The 19340-nt window shown below is 38.0% G+C and overlaps 2 protein-coding genes across 8 annotated transcripts in view; one reads left to right on the top strand and one right to left on the bottom strand.

Annotated features, from left to right (window-relative positions):
- Nucleotides 1-9002, top strand: part of RIC1 (RIC1 homolog, RAB6A GEF complex partner 1) — a 48866-nt gene extending 39864 nt beyond the window's left edge. For 3 of the 5 annotated variants that reach the window (XM_038170019.2, XM_038170021.2, XM_038170020.2), the window contains exons 18-26: nucleotides 119-235; nucleotides 1073-1801; nucleotides 2120-2278; nucleotides 2389-2522; nucleotides 3421-3707; nucleotides 4525-4719; nucleotides 5924-6113; nucleotides 6261-6449; nucleotides 6796-9002. In XM_038170019.2, the coding sequence (XP_038025947.1) occupies nucleotides 119-235; nucleotides 1073-1801; nucleotides 2120-2278; nucleotides 2389-2522; nucleotides 3421-3707; nucleotides 4525-4719; nucleotides 5924-6113; nucleotides 6261-6449; nucleotides 6796-7081 (2286 nt within the window). In that variant the 3' untranslated portion in view covers nucleotides 7082-9002. Of the gene's footprint in view, nucleotides 1-118; nucleotides 236-1072; nucleotides 1802-2119; nucleotides 2279-2388; nucleotides 2523-3420; nucleotides 3847-4524; nucleotides 4720-5923; nucleotides 6114-6260; nucleotides 6450-6795 lie in introns of those variants that run through there. The other 2 variants (XM_027446037.3, XM_038170023.2) reach the window with 2 other exon arrangements.
- ERMP1 (endoplasmic reticulum metallopeptidase 1) overlaps nucleotides 1-19340 on the bottom strand; it is a 42245-nt gene that overhangs the window by 6792 nt on the left and 16113 nt on the right. For 2 of the 3 annotated variants that reach the window (XR_005261550.2, XR_011806065.1), the window contains exons 11-14: nucleotides 18991-19143; nucleotides 18255-18457; nucleotides 17381-17496; nucleotides 16728-16891 (exon numbers count right to left, since the gene is read on the bottom strand). Coding sequence is in view for 1 of the 3 variants with exons in the window: in XM_038170024.1 (XP_038025952.1) it covers nucleotides 15522-15686; nucleotides 16728-16891; nucleotides 17381-17496; nucleotides 18255-18457; nucleotides 18991-19143 (801 nt within the window). In the remaining 2 variants the exon portion in view is untranslated. Of the gene's footprint in view, nucleotides 1-12831; nucleotides 15687-16727; nucleotides 16892-17380; nucleotides 17497-18254; nucleotides 18458-18990; nucleotides 19144-19340 lie in introns of those variants that run through there. The other variant, XM_038170024.1, reaches the window with a different exon arrangement.

The raw sequence follows: 19340 nt of genomic DNA on the forward strand, positions 1-19340 counted from the left end.
CAGAGGCTGTGCAGTTAATTTATTCTTTCTATTCTGGGTTTATATTGTGGTTATGGATAAAATGATCCATGCAAAAAGTTTAAACAAGTGATTTGCATTAAAACTTTTTTATCCTTAGGCTTGTGAGGCTGAAAGTATTATGCTAAACTTAGCAGGACAGCTCATCATGTTGCAACGGGATCGATCTGGACCCCAGATACGGGATAAGGATAATAATCCTAATCAAAGGAAGCATGTGAGTGATGTCATATTTTGTATGGCTTCAAAGATGTCAATGACTGGAGAATTTGTGAAAGGAAGCAGTACAGCAGTTAAAAAAGAAAATAAAATGTATTTACACAGGGCAGTATCTACACTTACAAGCTGAATTGTTAGCTGGAAATACAATTCCCATGATGTTTTTCCAAGAATTTATGAAAAGTTACTAGTTACTTGTGTAAATATCTAACTAAGTATTCGATACTTGTTTTTACTACAAGTATTTACTGTTTGTGTTGCAATGAAAAATGTAAGTTTTTAAGAGTAAAGGTCCTGTGCAATACTTGGTATGCAGTAATAGTAGAAAGTCTCCAGTCTATCTAAAACTGTTTTATATATTTATGAAATGTTGTTTTTGCAGAATATATCTACAAAATTTCTAGAAGCAACAATAATAAAAATCACATACTGAATTTTCAAGTACTAGTTTTTCTGTGCTGTTGAAAAACCCTTTGGCTACATGAAACAAGGAATTAAGGAAAGTGAAATCTGGGAAGTTTATATGAAGACTCATTTGTAGTTCAATCAAACGCTAGCAGATTTTGTCTTTGTAGTAATTCTGTCATTTCTTCATTGGACTTTTGGATAACTGAAGAAGGAGAGAGCAGGTTTTTGCTTTCTCCCTTATCCTCTTCCCTCAGATTTCATGAGTGCTATAAGATGGTTAGAAAAAGAAAAGAAGTGTCTATTGAGTTAACATAGGTAATATATTACAGGTGCTTTGCAGAGAGAACAGTTCTTAGCTGAAAGAAGAGCTCTTGTGAAGGGTTCAAAAAAAAAGGTACAATGAAATGACTTTTTTTTTTTTTTATAGCTGCCTTTCTGTGCTCCAGTTGTTCTAGCCCAGTCTGTTGAAAATGTGTGGACTACTTGCAGGATCAACAAACAGAAACGCCACTTATTGGAAGCTCTTTGGCTCAGCTGTGGTGGGGCAGGTATGAAAGTCTGGCTTCCCCTGTTTCCCAGAGATCATCGAAAACCACATTCCTTTCTGTCAAGACGGATCATGCTGCCTTTCCACATCAACATATACCCACTGGCTGTTTTGTTTGAAGATGCCTTGGTTCTTGGTGCTGTTAATGACACTGTGCTCTATGACTGTTTATACACTCAAACCAGTGCTAGAGAACATTTAGAGGTTCTTTTTCCTTTCTCCATTGTTGAGAGAACCTCTCAGATCTACCTCCATCACATTTTACGCCAGCTGTTGGTTAGGAACCTTGGTGAACAAGCCTTGCTTTTGGCTCACTCCTGTGCCACATTACCATACTTCCCTCATGTACTAGAACTGATGCTTCATGAAGTGCTGGAAGAAGAAGCTACCTCGCGGGAACCCATTCCCGACCCTCTGCTTCCCACTGTGGCGAAGTTCATTACAGAGTTCCCCCTCTTCCTGCAGACAGTAGTCCATTGTGCTAGGAAGACAGAGTATGCCCTGTGGAATTACCTTTTTGCTGCTGTTGGAAACCCAAAGGACTTATTTGAAGAGTGCTTAATGGCCCAGGACTTGGACACAGCTGCCTCTTATCTTATTATCCTACAGGTAACGGTACCCTGTATATTGTAAGAAAGGTAGTATTTACTGAGGTTATATTACTTAAAAAATGTTGTCAAACCAAAGTTACACATGTTGAATACATTTTAAGTTCAATGACTATGCCCAGTGGGGAAGGAGACAATATCAGGCAATGCGAGTTGTTAGCTTACAGGTGGAAAAAAAAAAATAAGGTAGAAAGCTAGCTCTTTCCTTTAATCTCTTATTTTTGAATGTGACGTGGTATGACTTGACTTAATAATCTTTCTGTTGCACAACAACAGAACAGCAAAAGCAAAGGACTTAATTATTCTTTGTTACTTGCAGAATATGGAAGTTCCAGCAGTTAGCAGACAACATGCTACTCTCCTGTTTAACACTGCCTTAGAGCAGGGAAAGTGGGATCTTTGTCGTCATATGATCAGATTTCTTAAAGCCATTGGATCTGGAGAAACAGAGACACCTCCAGCTACACCAACAACTCAGGTCTGTGGTGAAAAGAGTAAATACTACACATCAAAACTTGCATGATTAATCTTGCTATCATGTAGCATGTTTACTCAGTTGATTTCAAGTCTGTGTTTTCTTGGTTTCAGGAACCCAGTTCAAGTAGTGGCTTTGAATTCTTCAGACATCGCAGCATTAGTTTATCCCAATCAGCAGAGAATCTCCACAGCAAATTTAACTTGACGAAAACACTGAGTATGCCCTCTGGCCCATCTGGAAAAAGGTAATTGGTAGTAATTTTCTCTCCTTCCCTACTTTGTTTGGTAATGTACTAGCTCTCTTCCTAGTTTAAGCTATAGAAGCGCATTGTATTCTAGAGACAAATCTGTCATCACCTCCCTCCACAGCCTTCTTACCATCCTGGGAGAAGACACATTCACATACATGCATATACTTATATAGTGACACACTTAAATGGATATTGCTCACCAAAATCCAGCGGATGCCCCTGTAGTAATTTAGTTAGTGAGAACACATGCCTCATATTAGGAGGATCTGTTCTACTGAAAAATGCCTTTAACACCTCACAGTGTCATAAGATACACTGCACAGTGCTGTTGTGTGTATCTTGACCTAGCAGTGTGTTGATGAGCCATAAAGTCTTTTATACATTTTGGTAGATCTCTCTCAAACTGCTGTACACAGAATTCATATTGATGAGTATTAATATTGAGAAGAAGCAGAGAGGTAGGATTCGTTATTATCTTGGTTTTGTTTTGTTCCTGTATAAGACTTTCAAAACAATTTCACTACCAACTGTAATTCTTTCAGATAGTAACTTTCCATAGATAGTACTATCACAAGAGTTTTGAAAGGAAGTGTCTTAGTTAATGCTAGTCTTGTTTTCTAAAGCTGTATCTCAGAAGTCACTTTGCAATGGCGTCAGCTTCTTCTATCTATTTTTTTCTGCATTTTGAATGGTTTGAAACTCAATAGATGCTGTTGCTGCTGCAATTTTCTTCCTTTATTTCACTTGTCCATTGTGGCAATGGGATCATTCAGAGAACGTAAGCAGGAAGGAGTGGTAGAAACTGCTGTGGCCACTTGTACTGTGGCTGTGGCCAGCAGTCCTTACAACTCAGTCCAGCACCTGATGTGACTGTCCTCTGATCTGTCCATAGGTGGAGTAAAGACAGTGACTGTGCTGAGAACATGTACATTGACATGATGCTCTGGCGGCATGCTCGGCGTCTGCTAGAAGAAATCAAGCTGAAAGACCTTGGTTGTTTTGCTGCACAGCTGGGCTTTGAGCTGATTGGCTGGCTGTGCAAGGAGCGAGCCAGAGCTGCTCGTGTTGAAGACTTTGTGTTTGCTTTGAAAAAGCTACACAAGGATTTCCTCTGGCCATTCCCAGTCATACCGGCTTCATCCATTAATTCACCTTTCAAGAACGGAAAGTACAAGACAGGTGCTGTAACATCTGAGTTGATTTGGACTAGGTTTCTCTTCTGCAATCCTACACCCATCAGTCTGAATATCTCCTTCCTCAATTCAGCCAAGCAAAGAACAGGCTGAGGCTTATGACCTGCATAGCCTTCTCATACAGGGTGTGTTTTTTGAAGGGATTCTGTTTAGCATAGACCTCATCTCTTGCACAGTCTGACTACACTACTGTTTATTCTGAGGTTTCTTACTTTCTTAGGTGCACTGGAGTGGATATGACTTGTGCAGGTAGTAAGTTGAACTGGGATACTGTTTGTTGATGTATATCTGCTATGGAAAATTATTAAGAAAATATAAATCAAAACTTGTACAGTTCTTAGGATGTACATAATTTACTTAATTATTTTTTATTAAAAAATAATGTTCCTAATCTTTGAAATTCTCCATGTGGTAGAGGACTAGAATTCTGAAAGCTTGCTGTAAACCTCTTTGCATTATTAGTCTCTAGTTTACCTTCTTAGGGCACAGTTGATAGTAGCTGCCAAGGCTTTCTCTGCCCAGTAGTAGCAGCACTGTTACTTAGTTTTATTGAGGCTAATACTTTATTAGTTGATGTTTTGTTGATGCCAGTGCTGACATAAAAAGCTGACCAGAAGTTCTTGAAGTACTGGAATTTACTGCATTCCCTTGCTTCTGGTGATCTCAACAAATTAATTGACTGTTGACTTAGTTATAAGTTTTACCTTCCCTAAATGCCTGGAGAGAACTTTCCAAACTTCCTTTTTGATGTTTATATGATCTGTCCTTTGGTGTATTTTTTTTTCCTTTGTTTGTTTTTTAAGCCATGGGGGAACAGCTGCTAAAATCTCAGTCTGCAGACACCTTTGTAACTATGGAAATGGACACAGGAGTTTCAAGCACACCTAGGAGTCGCAGCTGGCTTGGCGCTATGGGCTCCTCTCAGAGAGAAATTGACACGGCTTCATCCCATGGACCACACATGCAAGATGCATTCCTTTCTCCTTTGCTAAGTAAAGGTTAGTCACGCTTCCCTGTACTTGCCTATTGGAAAAACGCACCTGGAAATAAGCACCTACATTCTCATATTTGCATGTGACTACTGTATTGTTGCTTCTCAACTGCTGATACCATAATGCAGGGGAAAAAATAGAGGACCTGATGAAAATTGACCTGAAATTTTTATAACAGAAATATACTCATGTCATACATCTGTGAGTAGTTGAAGTAGAATATGAAATTCATACTTCATGAAGCTCCTGTCCTTGATGGTAAATTGCAATTTAATATTTTTACTCTGTCTGAGAAGAGTGAAGTTTATTTTTGCCTTTTGCACAGGTCAGCAGTGTTTTAGTGCATGAACTTTGTGCTTTTGGATTATTTAAAAGATGTTAGATACATTCTTTAATGAGGAATTTGAGGAAAGTATGGTCTGATACAGTGTTTTTTTCCCAAAAACCTTTTTTTTATCACTCTTCTAAAAATTCAAATGTATGATGAGCTCAAGAAAATAAAAGGAAATAAGATTCTCTGTGCACTTCCTGACCAGCAAGAGACAACTGTTAAGACTGAAAGATTTCTCATCTTTTTTTTCCCTACTCCCTCTTGTCCTCAAGCACTGAGAAACATCTTCAACCATCTGTATCCTGTGATTTCCACTTTACTAGGGCAAAGCCTGAGCATGAAGTACAATCTCTCCAAGATGCTAGAGCCTCCTGTAAGAGAAAAAAACACTTGGAGCTACTATTTAACAGGTTGATGGGCTCTAAAAAATGAAGGATGAGGTTCTGTACCTCTCCTTGGGCACTACCTTCCTGTATTTTCATTCCTATTTGTTGTATTTATTAGATTGCAAAAATGTATTTTTTTCTGAAAACAAACAAACAAAAAAACCAACAACAGAATTTAATGAGGAAAAAAAAATCTCTCTGCAGTTGTACTGCTGCCTACCACTACTGTCATTTCTATAGACAAGTATCTCACCTTTTTCTGAGCTGAATGAAGACCTTTGAGTTCAATGGACTTTGATAAGCATTTTGAAACAGTTTGTTTTTAAAGTGAATTAATAATCTTTGAAATACTGTCAGGTGAACTCTAGTAATAATTTAATAACTAATCCAGCAGTGGCTAACTACTGTGTAGTTTATCAGTTTCTGTAGGAAGTAGTTAAGAAATTCTGAGTCTTAGTAAAGTGAGTAGTTTTTTTCCCCTTATGTTTCTGAGTGTTTTTGATAGGTGACGAATGCAGCATTGGCTCAGCAACAGACCTGACTGAAACAAGTTCTATGGTGGATGGTGACTGGACCATGGTGGATGAGAACTTCTCCAGCCTAAGTCTAACTCAGTCAGAGCTTGAGCATATCTCTCTGGAACTGGCCAGTAAAGGGCCACACAAGTCACAAGTCCAGCTGCGGTAAGTATTTTGCATTTGAAACTTGGAATGACTAATACCCAGCATTATGAGAAAGAAACAGCCTGCAGTGTTTCTATACTGCTTGCACTTTGGGATTTTGTCTCTGGCTGGGGGGAAAAGAACTAAGAAGAGTGTTTTTTCCTATAGGTACTTGCTACATATCTTCATGGAAGCAGGATGTCTGGACTGGTGTATCATCATAGGTCTTATCCTCAGAGAATCTTCAGTAATCAATCAAGTTTTCAGTATAATGCAATCCTCCGATATTGATGGAGAAATCTGTCAGAATATCAAGACTGGCCTCAATGCTGTTGACAAATGGGCTTCTACAGACTGGTAAGTGTTATTTTTCCACCTTCATTTCTGTTCCAGTTGCGGATACTTAGTTATCTAAAGAAATAACTTGGGAGTCATCTCAGCCCCAAGTTAAAGCAATTGTTTAATACACTTCTGCAGAAAATTTATGGACAGACAGTCACTTAAGACTGAAAAAAACACCACCAATTTCTACTGTTCAATTATGATCGCTTTTTTTCATTAAAAAAGACAACTTCTGTACAGGAAGTATGCTAGAACACACCTTTTTATAGCAAGTATCTCACAATAAATTATGCTTTTCAGGCGTTTGACAAAAGTACCATTGCTAATTCACTAAAGATGTTCTATACCTTTATTTTCCTAGCCCTGGGTACAAGCCATTTCTAAATATCATCAAACCACAGATCCAGAAGCTAAGTGAAATAGCAGAAGAGCAAGTACAGCCTGAAGCTTTTCAGCCAGTGAATCCTTCGAAAATTACAGAACAAGCAAACACCAGAGCTGAGGAAAGCAGGACTTTGATTAGCCACGGCACTAATCCTCAGAGTGATGCTGGCAACAGCAGTGCTAGCAGACATGAAGAGGACAAGTCCAAGACAGAGGATGAGGATTCATTCCAAGAGGGCAGTTATGACTGTATTGTGTCTTAAATGAAAGATGAACTACGTCCCAAACATCAGGTGTGAAAGGAAGCAAACCAGCTCTAGACATGCTTCCGTGCTTTGGAGTTGAACTTTTTTATATTAATCTTTCAAATCTATATTGGGGATAATATAACTAAGGAGCAGTTTCATCTAACAACTTCAGAAGAAGGCAAGATTTTTTTGATGCAATCTTCAGACTGCAGCTTTAGGTTTTGATACTTCGTAGTGCTGAGAGACAGCAAATAGCTATGTATACAGGCTCAGCTAATGTTCATCAGTCACTCTACATCACAGCTTACTTGGGACAAGCTACTATCTTATCTCTTGCTTGAGTTTAAAAGGTAAAGTGGAGACTAAAAGTTGTTCTCCTTCCCACCTTGCCTGCCTAAGAAATGTCTGATCAATGCAGATTGGTTTGATATCAATATTTTGTATGAAAGGAGTGTAAAATATATTGTATGTTTTTGTGAATACTCTTGTACAAATATTCAAGGTTGTACCATATTTGAAGGTACCCATATGTATCGCGCATGTTTCTAGATTCCTAGTAAAGATAAAGCAGAGTTGCACTTCTTTCTGGATGAGGCATACTTTACTGACCTAGCAGTGACACAAGGTGGCTTATCTGTTTGTTTTTTTTTTGTTTGTTTTCTTTTGTTTTTTAACTGCCACTTACAGATCTTATAGTTGGGTTTAAGGGATTGCTGAAGGTTATTTATTTCATTGTAAATTCTTTTCTGAAAAAAAAATGGATTTTTAAAATGTAAATACTCATCATATAATCTTGCTATGAAAAATTAGTTTAACAGCTCATACTTAAACAATTTTCAAACATTTTATAATATACATACTTGTAACTAAGACTTATTTAACTTTCATACAATGTTATGGAAAGCTGGCTGCAAAAGTCTGTTGCTTTGAGGTACCTTATTTTTTCTAGCTGCTGTCCCTATGTAATAACTACCTGTAACAGTATTAATTTAGATATTAGCTTGTTTGTACTGTGCAATCTGAACAAAAATGCAACATTGCTCATTTTATACAAAATAAACTAGTTTATTTTTTATAACATCACTTGATTACTGACATGGACCAAACAAGTCGTCAAAAGGTAGTTACAGCATCTGTTGCTTCCATAGCATAGTTACAAAATGCAAATCTATTTAAACTCTAAAAATTAACAACATTCACAATGAAGTTGAAATAAATTGTGGTTTTATTGTCTATTTCCTTTGCAGATAAGATCAAGTGCTTTAAAATGTACAAATATTAAATGGTTGCTTTAAAATGGCTTTATTAAGCCAATACAACCAGTACAAGTGCAATAATAGTATTACTTGGAAAGCTGGAGATTTTGGTGAATGGAGCTCGAATCTCCACTTAAGAGTTGAAACTAATATCAAAGTTTTACAGCAGAGAAATCCAGTTTGAGTCCCAGCATTAAGTTTAGTATGCATTATAGCTACTGGTTACTGATAATGTCTGTCATACTTCCTTCCAAATTAGTACCTACAAGCCTGTTGTGATTGGACTTCAGAATCCATTGTTTTAAGGGGATATTTAGAAAGCTTTTCTATGGAAAAAATATTTAATCTATAAGTTTTCATGTTAAAACAACAAATAAAAACTGCTTCCAAGTTAATATTTTTCAGTGATTCTGTGGTAATGCTGTAAGCCCAGCCCAGCCATCTTTCTGCTGTTCAGGGTTGGATCTGTACAAGTGAACACATGCGTTAACTGATATACTAAGATTCTTGGTATTAAACATCTTACTACTGTGCTGTTGTTTAGCAGTTAAATCTTTTTAGTTCTGAATTTTTAGAAGTTTGTACTTTAGTAGTAATTATCTCTATGCAAATTATCTGTGCTAATTTTGTATTTCAATCCCACTGCTGTTGTAATTAAAAGACAAATGTATTCAACCTTACTTGAAGTTACTACTGTGGAAGATCACACTTCAAGCCACTGGTAGTGAACCTTACCACAATTCCTGCATGTTTTCCTGGAGAAGCTAAACTCTCACAGGAAATAACAGATGAAGTGTTCTACTTTGCATTGTCTCCATGTGGCCTGTTTCACAGAATGAAGGTATCAGGCTTCTACGTTGAAAATTGCTTTATTAATGCATCTTGGAAGTTAAGTACACCTATTGCTTTGAAAGAGATGTATTTGGAAAGATTGTGCTAGCAGAGTAGGCTGCAGAGGTGGCCCCTGTTAGGAGCGGCACCATCAGACAGCCACTTCCATCAAGCTCCAACCTCCCCCCTGCTGGCCAAAGCTGAGCCCATCAGCAATGCTGGGAGCACCGCTGTGGTAACGTTCAAGAGTAAAAAGCACTGCAGAGCAGCAGTGAGAGAGAGGCGTGAGGGAGAAAAAATGAAAAATAGCCCCACTGACGCCAAGGCACTACAGCAGCAGGTGTCCTGCAGCCTGTGGAACGGACCATGGGGGAGCAGGTTCTCTCCTGCAGGCCCGGGGGACCATTTCTGAGCAGATACCCCATGGCAGCCTATGCCAGAGCAGATGGTGAATGCACCCTGCAGGAAGCTGCAGTGCATCACCAGTCCGTGCAAGGCACGAGCTCCCAGCAGGACTGCCAGCCTAGGTGAGGGTGGCAGAGGGGTGGGAGATAAGTTTTCTTGTAGGACTAGGGCCCATACTGGAGCTGTTCCCTCTCCCACCCTCTGGAAGGGACCCCACAGGTGAAAGAGGAAAGCCTGAAGAGGAAGGAGCAGCAGTGACTGCCCCAGCCTGGCTTGTGCTGCCAGGAAGGAAGCAGAGGGCTTGGGACTAGGGAGTTCAGAAGTTGAGCCTGGGAAGAAGGTGGGGGTGGAATATATTAAATCAATTTTCCCCAGGCTGAGTTTGTTTTACTGGTGATGGTAATCAGCGGTGATCTCCCTGTCCTTAGCTCACTGCTGAAGCCTTTTCATCTTACATTCTTCCCCCCATCCTCTTCAGGAGAGGGAGAGCAGCTTGGAAGCTGGCCCAGGTTAACACCCCACACATTTAGTCTTCTGCAAAATACGAGCTATTACCTCAACCCAAACAGGGGAGAAAATACATTTAACACACTGAAAATCAACATTTTCTATGGCATTCCAGCTTGCCTCTCACTTTGTTTATCCAGCTAACATAAAGCAGGCTGCCCTAGATCTTGCAAGGCCGGCCTACATAACCATTTAATGTCTATATTTAAAGATAACACATTTCATCCTTCACCAGCATTTGCTCATGACCATGTTTTCTTGATCTGGGTCTCATCCTGTACAACACTAATGTCAGCTGAAAAAGAGCAACAATGCTGGGTTACTTGCTGCTCACTGAAAACTCTCACAGGGTGTACCTGCAGAACTGGTTGACTGAAATAATAGTTCTTTGGAAAGTTTAAACCACCACTTTGGTCAGCTAAAGTAGATTAATTTTTATTTTTAACTACTGTTTTAACCAGTTGCAAAGCAACAAATGTAAAAAGCTAGTTTTAAAGCTACAGCTCCTATAAGCTATAGGTTGAGATCCACTGCTAAGTACATGAATGCATAATCTAGCTAGGACCGGTGCAGAAGAGGCCCTTTTTTTTGCTATCAATTGAGGGGAAAAAAAAGCTGTGTACTGCTACAATAAGATTATAAAACAATAGGTAGTCACCCACTGTTTAGGGCAGTAAGTTGCAACAACCAAAGGGACAAAAAGCCTTAAGAAAAAAATAAATGGCCACAGACACTACTTACTGTCTCATGATAGTTTATCCTAAAGCTGAGTGCTGGAGACTGTTGAAAGATTGTAATGGTTAATGAGATGAATGTTCGCTAACGGTGACTGGCAAAAATAATCCCAGTGCTTGAACTCGTAACAGAGAGGACAGGACCATGTATTGACTTTCTGTTTTTGTGCTGCTCTATTTGTATACTATTAATTACCTCCATTTTCATAAGTGAGGTTAAAGTGCAGAAAACTCTTTAAATGGGTTATTTACACAAGCAATAGATACCAATCGATACTCTCTCATCTGTACCTGGCAGGCAGCTCTTGATCACATAAAGATAAAGTTGGGCACGTAATCTGAATATAATGCAACTACCGATGTGGAAATGCAATCTGAGAACAGGTAGGAAGAGCTAAGATTTTTTCTTTATAGACATACCAAATCAAAGACAAAAAAAAAAAAAAAAAAAAAAAAAAAGCAAAGAAAAACACTAAGAAAGAAAGGAAAATTCAGCTCCAGCACTGTTGTAGCAAAAAGATCTGTAGCCAAAGTCAGGCAGCAAACAAAAAGAGCAGAAAGTGAAAGTGACAGATCAAAGTTCAGTACTAAATAAGCAACCTTTTAGTCTCCAGAACAGAGACCATAAATCCACTGTGTATCTAGACACCTTAATTTTCTTTCTTCCAAGCAGCTTTCTCATATGACTCTTAAGTTAACTCTGAAAGAAAGATGCAACCTGAGATCTTAATGAGTTCTCTACATACCATGTACCATCTGAAATTAGTAACGCCAAGAAGAGGCTTTATAAAAACCCATAACTGAAAGTTGAAGCTAAATGACAAAGTTCTCTAATATTGATCAATTATCAAACAACAACATGCACACACACAGAAAACCAACATCCCCAAACAAAACATGCATGGACAACTAAGACACTTACTTAAATCCATCTGTACCTATTGTCTTTGAAGCTTAATTTATTACTAGGTAATTAACTTACCAATAGGTTCAAACGAATTTAAGTATTTGTCCCAGAGTTTCAGACTAGATTGACAGAATGATTCCTTTCTAGGCTAAATACTACAAAGCTTCAGGACTATTTTTGAGTTCAGAATAAAAGCCCTGGTTAAGCAATTTCATATCACAAAACTGTGGCTAGAGCATGTAGTTCAGGGCTATTGATGTTCCATGGTTTTTTTTGTTTGTTTGTTTTTTTTTGCAGCCATCCTTCACTAACGCTGCATATCAGATTTTAAGATCGGTCATCCTGCCAACTCCTTCTAGATCATTATCAAGCACCAAATTAGGCTCCATCCCCAAGGGAAAAGAGAAAAAAAAATAGTGAACAATACAACACACGCAGCACTCTTCAGCAGCTCTGTCCTATATGCTACAATTAGCTCTGTACAGACTTGTTAGATCTTGTCTATTTGATTAGCGTTTTCCAGCAGGCTTACAACTCAACCTAAATTGAACAGACATTAAAACAGGTATTGCTAATAAAGAACAGCTCCACCTAGTTCAGTCGTCTGTTCTTTTATGTGTCGTGCCTGAAACTCTCCTGTTCATTGCACTTATCCCAGCGTTTTTTCTGCAAATGCATACTTTCACTTGACATGCAATCTGAAGGCACCGTGACACATTCTGATGCTGCATTAGATTGCACAGTCACAACAGACACAGGCCTCCTTTGCAAACACATGCTTACATTGGTAAGTAACGTATTTCTGAAGCCCTTTTCCCTCTAGATACATAACAGAATGATGTGTGTTAATAAATAATGTAACAGACTCTTAAAGACATCAAAAATTAGGGGAGACCCAGAATTAACATAAAGCAAAGCAGCTTAGAAAAGGCTGTGCATGTGAACTATCTCAGATTAATATAGGTGAATTCCAGTCAACTAGCTGCTTATTGCCTGACTCAGAATAAAACCTTTTTCTATTCCTATGCCCTGCTATCCTCAAAATCACCACCTGCTTTCTTTGTGTTTATTTCACGGAGTAAGACATGCAGTTCTTCGTATAAGAATTAAGAAACTGCAGCAGCAGCAGACTGATCTGCTTTTATTGAACAGGGAAACAGACACACACAAATAGCAAAATTTTCTACTGTGTTTTTCTGCCTGTGATCAACAACATCGTTTGTTCTCAACTACCAGTTTTGAAAAGTATTTGCAACTCTGCTACCAATTCCTCCTCCAAAACGTATCTTGTTTCAAGGAAAACTTTTCTGTCCAAGCAACTAGGGCCAGAGTCCTCCGCTCATATAATTTTTTACATTCCTTGGCCATGCACATATTCCACATAGCTCTAACTCCAGATGTTTCCAGTATCACTTAGCAATACTTCCACTCAAAGCAAAAATACAACATTAACACAATAAATAAAGACAACTCAAATATGTCTTTAACAATCATGCTTACCATCAAGTTTTACTGATTAAGGTTCACTTTTATTTATAAATCCAGTGATTTACAACAAATTAGACATCCCTCATAATTAAGTTATTTAATAAAGGTTAAATCCTGAGTTAGCAACAGTTACTGCTTCACGGAAGTTCCAGAAATTGCTAACAGGCATTTTGACATTTTTGGCTCTCAGTATGACTTCTTCACACAGCACTTTTTTTAAAAGCTATAAATCAGACACAAAACAGAATAAGAATCAAATCAGGGGAAGACAGTAAATATCAGTGCAGCTTTAGTTAACCAGCTGTGCATTGGCTACAGCACAACGCATAGCATTTGTTGAGATTCAAGACACGTAACAGTTCCGAAGCTTCTTTTTTCCAAAACATTAATAGCACAAGTTTGTTTTTTAAATATGAATGCATAGTATACAGACTGTACTTTCAATCAAGCGAGTGATGATCAATTCACGTTAATGTAGGATGACACTGGTTTTAAGATACTGATGTCCAGTTCAGTATAAATACAGTAATTAAATCTCTGTCCCTAGTCCATGAGTCAGTCAACAATGTTTGCAAATGGACCTTGCAGCAAATATAACTGTTTCTTGCCACTTACCTACACAACTACAGGTCAATCTGAAGGGACGATACCTGAATGGGGAACTGCTCTGCTATCTATCACAGCTCACGCATATTAAAGTGTCACAAATTTCTTCCATATGCCTTGTAAGCTTCCCAGTATTAGCATGTTTCTACTTGAAATGATGATGCATGCACAAAGTCTGCTTTGCATGCTATTTGGCAATGTTCATGAGGCAAAACATGAATCTGTGTAATTCATAGCATGGTGTTGATGTCACAATATTTTATATTTAGTTTGGAAAAAAATTAAAAGTTTCTTCAAGTGCACAGAGCTCTTTGAATTTCAGAAACTAACATCAATTATTACAATGCACTGAAAAAAACCTGTAGGGTGTAAAGGGAAAAATAAAAACACAACAACAGGTAAGTGGCTTCAGAATTCAAAGCTTGTTGAAACTGGAAGATACTCTAGATCATTTAGACATTTATAAACCCATCCTGTGGAAATAAAAACAAGAAAAGCGACCCAGAGATATCATACTTTCTTCTAAAGATGACTGCTGGTTTCCGTAAGGAATAATAGCATACTTGAAGAAACAATTATATGTATCAGCAAAGTGCAATACTGTCACGTTAGTAAAAAAGTCTCTCCAAAGGAGATACCAAAAGTTCGCTAATTCTAGTAAATCAGAAGATAACTTGAAATTTAGATTGGATTAATTATAAGACATCCACTCAAAGGAGTGGTTCCTTGGCAGCCTTACATACGAGAGTAAGTCATATGCTTGTATGCTGATACTAAAAGATCCTAAGGGGAACACCTGCACAAGGAGACAGGTCAAACTTACCCACCCAAGTTTCAACACTGAAAAGACAGGCAAAAGGTAGGAACCAAATTTTTTAAAAGAAACATATTAATTGGAAAAGTTAATCTGGATAAATAATTACCACATTCCAGAACACTGTGTTTTCTGCATTGTACATTTGCAACCTTCACAGGCATCAGAGCTTTCAGTGACTTCATCTAGTGACAGAAGTGTTTACGGCTTTGCTGCCTCTTTCCCCCATCATGTAAACAGCCACCTGTAAGTAAGTCTGAAGGCCTTATTTAATAGGACGGATAGGAGTGGCACGTGATACTACCCATACAGAAGGGTATTTCAGTCGGAAGGGACCTGTAAAGACTATCAAGTCCAGCTGCCTGACCATGCTAATCAGAAGTAAAGCATATTATTAAGGGCATTACCCAAATGTCTCTTGAACACTGACAGGAATGAAGCATCACCCATCTTTCTAGGATGCCTGTTCCAGGGTTCGACCATGCTCACAGGAAATAAATTTTTCCATATGTCCAGTCTGAACCTCCCCTGAGCGGACGGAGGGTGTGTGTGAAGTACAGTTATATTTTATGTTACATTAAAACAACTTAATGAGGCCCTTTCATTACAATTGCCATTTTATATGCTAACGTTATTCCTAAAATGCCGTTTTCATGTTCAGAAACGCACTGGTCAAACTGCCATTTCAGTGGAAGAACCAGCTCAGTTGTATGTATATTGACAGGGTATCACCTTTTCCCCAAGACAGTTGTAGCCTTTAAATAGCCAAACTGCCAAAGAAACACCATTTTCAGCCAAAGTATTTTAAATTACTGTGAAAGTCTGTGCTATCTTGTTAGGATGTTTGCTATGACAGCATCCTATGTTGGAGAGAGATCGCCCTATCAGCGTTGCATTACTGTTAACATTAAAATACAAAAAGGTCATAGGTGCAGGACCAACCAGAAGAAAACGTCCAGTTTGGAAGTCTCTCCAGTAAGGCATAGAGTTGAGGTGATTTTTGATCTTCCCCAAAAAAATAGTGTGCTGCTATGGCAAGGGAGACTATTCCATCAGAATGTTTTTCTGAAGCCTGCAAGTGAGAGAGGGCAACATGGTATTGACAACTGTTTGTGGAGTTTAACGTGTAAACCCAATCCAGATGTACTTTTCCACAGACTTATCTATGCAACAAACTACATCCCACAGGTTATTGTTCTGTAAGTTAAAGCATTACATTATCTTCAACTGTGTCAGTATCATGAGAAGTTAAATTTAAATTGAAATTGCAACTAGGTATTTATATCGCAGGGCCTATGACATGTTAAACTTGCATGTTCTACATTCAACATTTGTATTTATATGTTTTGCTAGCAAATCAAGACATGGACACTAACATGGTATTTTTACTGATCTTTCTACTGTTTACCCTTAGAATGAAAAGCCTTTTATGCCTAGGCTTTGCAGTTATCGATCTCACAAAGCTCGTTATACTGTAGATTCCTGTCTGCCTTTACCAGGTATCCTCATAAGGATTACTTGGTGACATGTTTATACTGTATGATCTAAGAAGGAACAACAAACTTTCTGAATTTCCACAAGTTCTAGTAATATTTCCTCAAAATTAAACCTGTAATAAGCCTCATTGTTAAAACCATTATAGTAACTCACAGATCTGAAAAAACAAAATCTTCATTGGCAGTTTAACAGTGGGAATGAGGGATCATAAATCCCACTGGAATAGGAATGCTGGAAGCCTTGCTTCCAAACAGAGGTACAGTACAGAAGACAAAATTTTTATGATTTTCTTCAGTATCAAGACAGGTAAGTTTCCTATCAAGGATTCCCTGTAATTTCCCCCTAACAAAATATATGACATGGGAACTGTTTACAACAGGAAAAAGATCTGTGAAATAACAGCAATAAAGATAAAACTTCAAGAACTACGAGTTAAAATGAGAGAAATCCAAGCTTAAGGCCTAACACTGTGTAAACAAGGAAGATGTTCTCCCTTTGACTTAATGGCTAGTTAGAAGACAAAGCATCGAAATATGTATGAGCTGATACATACAGTAGAGGGACAAAGTAGAAGACCAAGGGGTCACCACGTTTCCAACAGCAGCAGCATACTTACTGTAAGCTCTATCCAGAAGTTCCATGGTGTAGCATGCAGCCCATGGGAGTAAAATACAAAGTAGTCTCCTCCTATGCTAGCTACTGGCGTTCCATCTCCAAGAGACCAGGTAGACAGAGCTGACCCTTTGTGTGGCCGAATATACAGTGACATGTGACTTGGACCTGTAGACAGGGAAATGTATCAAGATGTATGAACAGCTGAAAGGAGACAAAAACGTTTGCCCTGCTTCCTTTCATTCCAATAACATATCTTCCTAAATAGTAACACATAACCTATGTATTACTACCTATGTCTTCCAACACAAGATAGAGCTATACTGTCTTCTCTAGAGAAGCTTCAATTATTTCTATGTAGTGAGACAAATTAGATGATGATGTAAAGAATGGACAGAGGTCTAAAATGAACTTCAAGAAGGGACTTGCTAAAAATGATCAAAGCTTACTTAAAATAGACAAGATATCAGTCCCCCAAATAACAACTGTAACACAACACCCACAGCTTCTAGCGTGTTATGAAACTGAATTAATTCATGCCAATCACACAAAGCTCACTATCTTAGGAATGGCACTGTAACCTGCAGTACTAGACTTAGAACCTTATCTATTATGGGCATAAAAACAAATCACAAAATAGAAGCTTCAGTCACTCACCAGATACTTCAAAGCTTAACCTCACAGAGTTCCAGGGCATTAGCTCTTTGGCCAGAACTTTGAAGTGAATGGGGCTTCTTGGAAAAATTTCTGGAGCAGGAAGATACCAGTTTTTCCTGTTTAAATAAATATATAATGTTATAATTTTATCTCCATGCAACAGTCAGAGGTACTAAAATATGAGAAGAATAAGTTTTTGTATAGCTTAGCTGATCGCATTGTTAATAAACAAAATACTCAAAAGCTATTTATGGTGGCAGAAAGCAGTTAAAATTTAACAGCTTGCAGCCAGTCGAATATTTAAAGGACACAGTAACAGAACAACAGTTACTAGTGTTTTTATCTGTTACTTTGATCTACCTTACTTTACAAAACAATAAAGTAAATAAAAAATAACTAAAAAGTAAATAAGTAAAAAAATATAAAATTCTACATTTCTGTTCACAAGACTCCTGAGGTATGAGAAACAGACATGGAAGCTAGCTTTCTTCTGGGGAAAGTAGCTACTCTAGATTTCCTCTGTTACCAGCTGAGGTGACGTGGAAGAAGGGAAGAAACACATACTCCTACTATGAAGTGCCCTTTAGAAGCTCCCCCTTGCTTTTTTCTCCACCAGATATGGTGCCAATATCTGTTTCCCCACACATCAGCATCTAGAAGTCCTCCAGCAGACCCACCAATCTCTCTCATAGATTGTGGCAGATGACACTATACCTACACAGAAGTTCAAGCATCTGCTGAAAGGGAAGTATAATTTACTTTTAAGCCAAGATTAGACTTATTTTTTTTGTCCTTTACAGAAGTAAGATTGCATAAACTGCATAACCAATGGGCTTTGTAGCAAATGCTCAAACAAAGCAGTGTTCACACCAACCGGAACATGAAATGCACTGGTAGAATCCAAGGCAGGCCACAAAAAGGAGCCCACTCCTCGCATGGAGTTCTAATGGTGTCATTGATTTCAGGTATGTGGGGAGTTATGTGAGATATTCCATTATAATCAAATCCATTAATCCATATGCCAGAGTCACTTTTAACCAGGTTTCCATCTAGGTCATGAAATCTTCTGCTCGTGTGCTGGAAGTAGAAGTAGAAAAAGATACACAGAAAGATGCTAAGAGTCTGCGTAGTTTGCAAGTCAAAAGTCATTCTGAAATATCCACCATATCAACCCTTGAAGTCTAATGCATTTTCAGTATGTACTCAACACAAATCTAAGCATTTATGAATACAGTTACACAGATTAAACAGAACACCATAAAAACATGTAATTTGAATAGATGTCTGTGCCTGTAAATATTTAGACATCTCCCATTGCATTCACTTCTGTAATGATAATTGCTTATTTAACTCATACTTAAATACACCTAAAAATACCTATTCTTCTGAGAAGACTAGACATGCAAATTAAACATGGGGAACAGCAGCAATTCGTTCAAATCTACAAAAAAATGTTAGAATTTAAATCAAGCGAACAATGGAGACTACTTCAGGGTTTAAGTTCTTTAAAAACAGTAACAACTAATAAGAACCAAAACAAAGAAAACCAAACAACCAAAGAACCCTCTTGCATGCAGCACAGAATCAATACAATATGCAAGACTTCTTACCTGGAGAAAGACTCGCTTAGGCTTTGGGTTAGCCATATCAGAACTGTAAGGAAAGAAGATTCCACTGCAAACGAGAATCAGAGTGACTACAGACACAGCAGTTGAAGTTATTAGCGTCAGTTTTGTACTTTTGACAAGGTAAATGAAGTTAATCTAGAGAACAAAGAGACAGTCCAGTTATAAAACTACAAGACTGAGAAATGAAAGACACTTATGTATAACTCTAAAATTCACTTCTGGAGTTGAACGTGTATCACACATGCTATATGACACAGAAAAACTTCACAACCTCAATATCTAAAACCAGAAGGACAAAAAGGTGACTACTTTCCAAAACTTTAAAAAAAAAA

The sequence above is a fragment of the Anas platyrhynchos genome, chromosome Z (assembly GCF_047663525.1).
Source record: "Anas platyrhynchos isolate ZD024472 breed Pekin duck chromosome Z, IASCAAS_PekinDuck_T2T, whole genome shotgun sequence".
Classification (NCBI taxonomy): domain Eukaryota; kingdom Metazoa; phylum Chordata; class Aves; order Anseriformes; family Anatidae; genus Anas; species Anas platyrhynchos.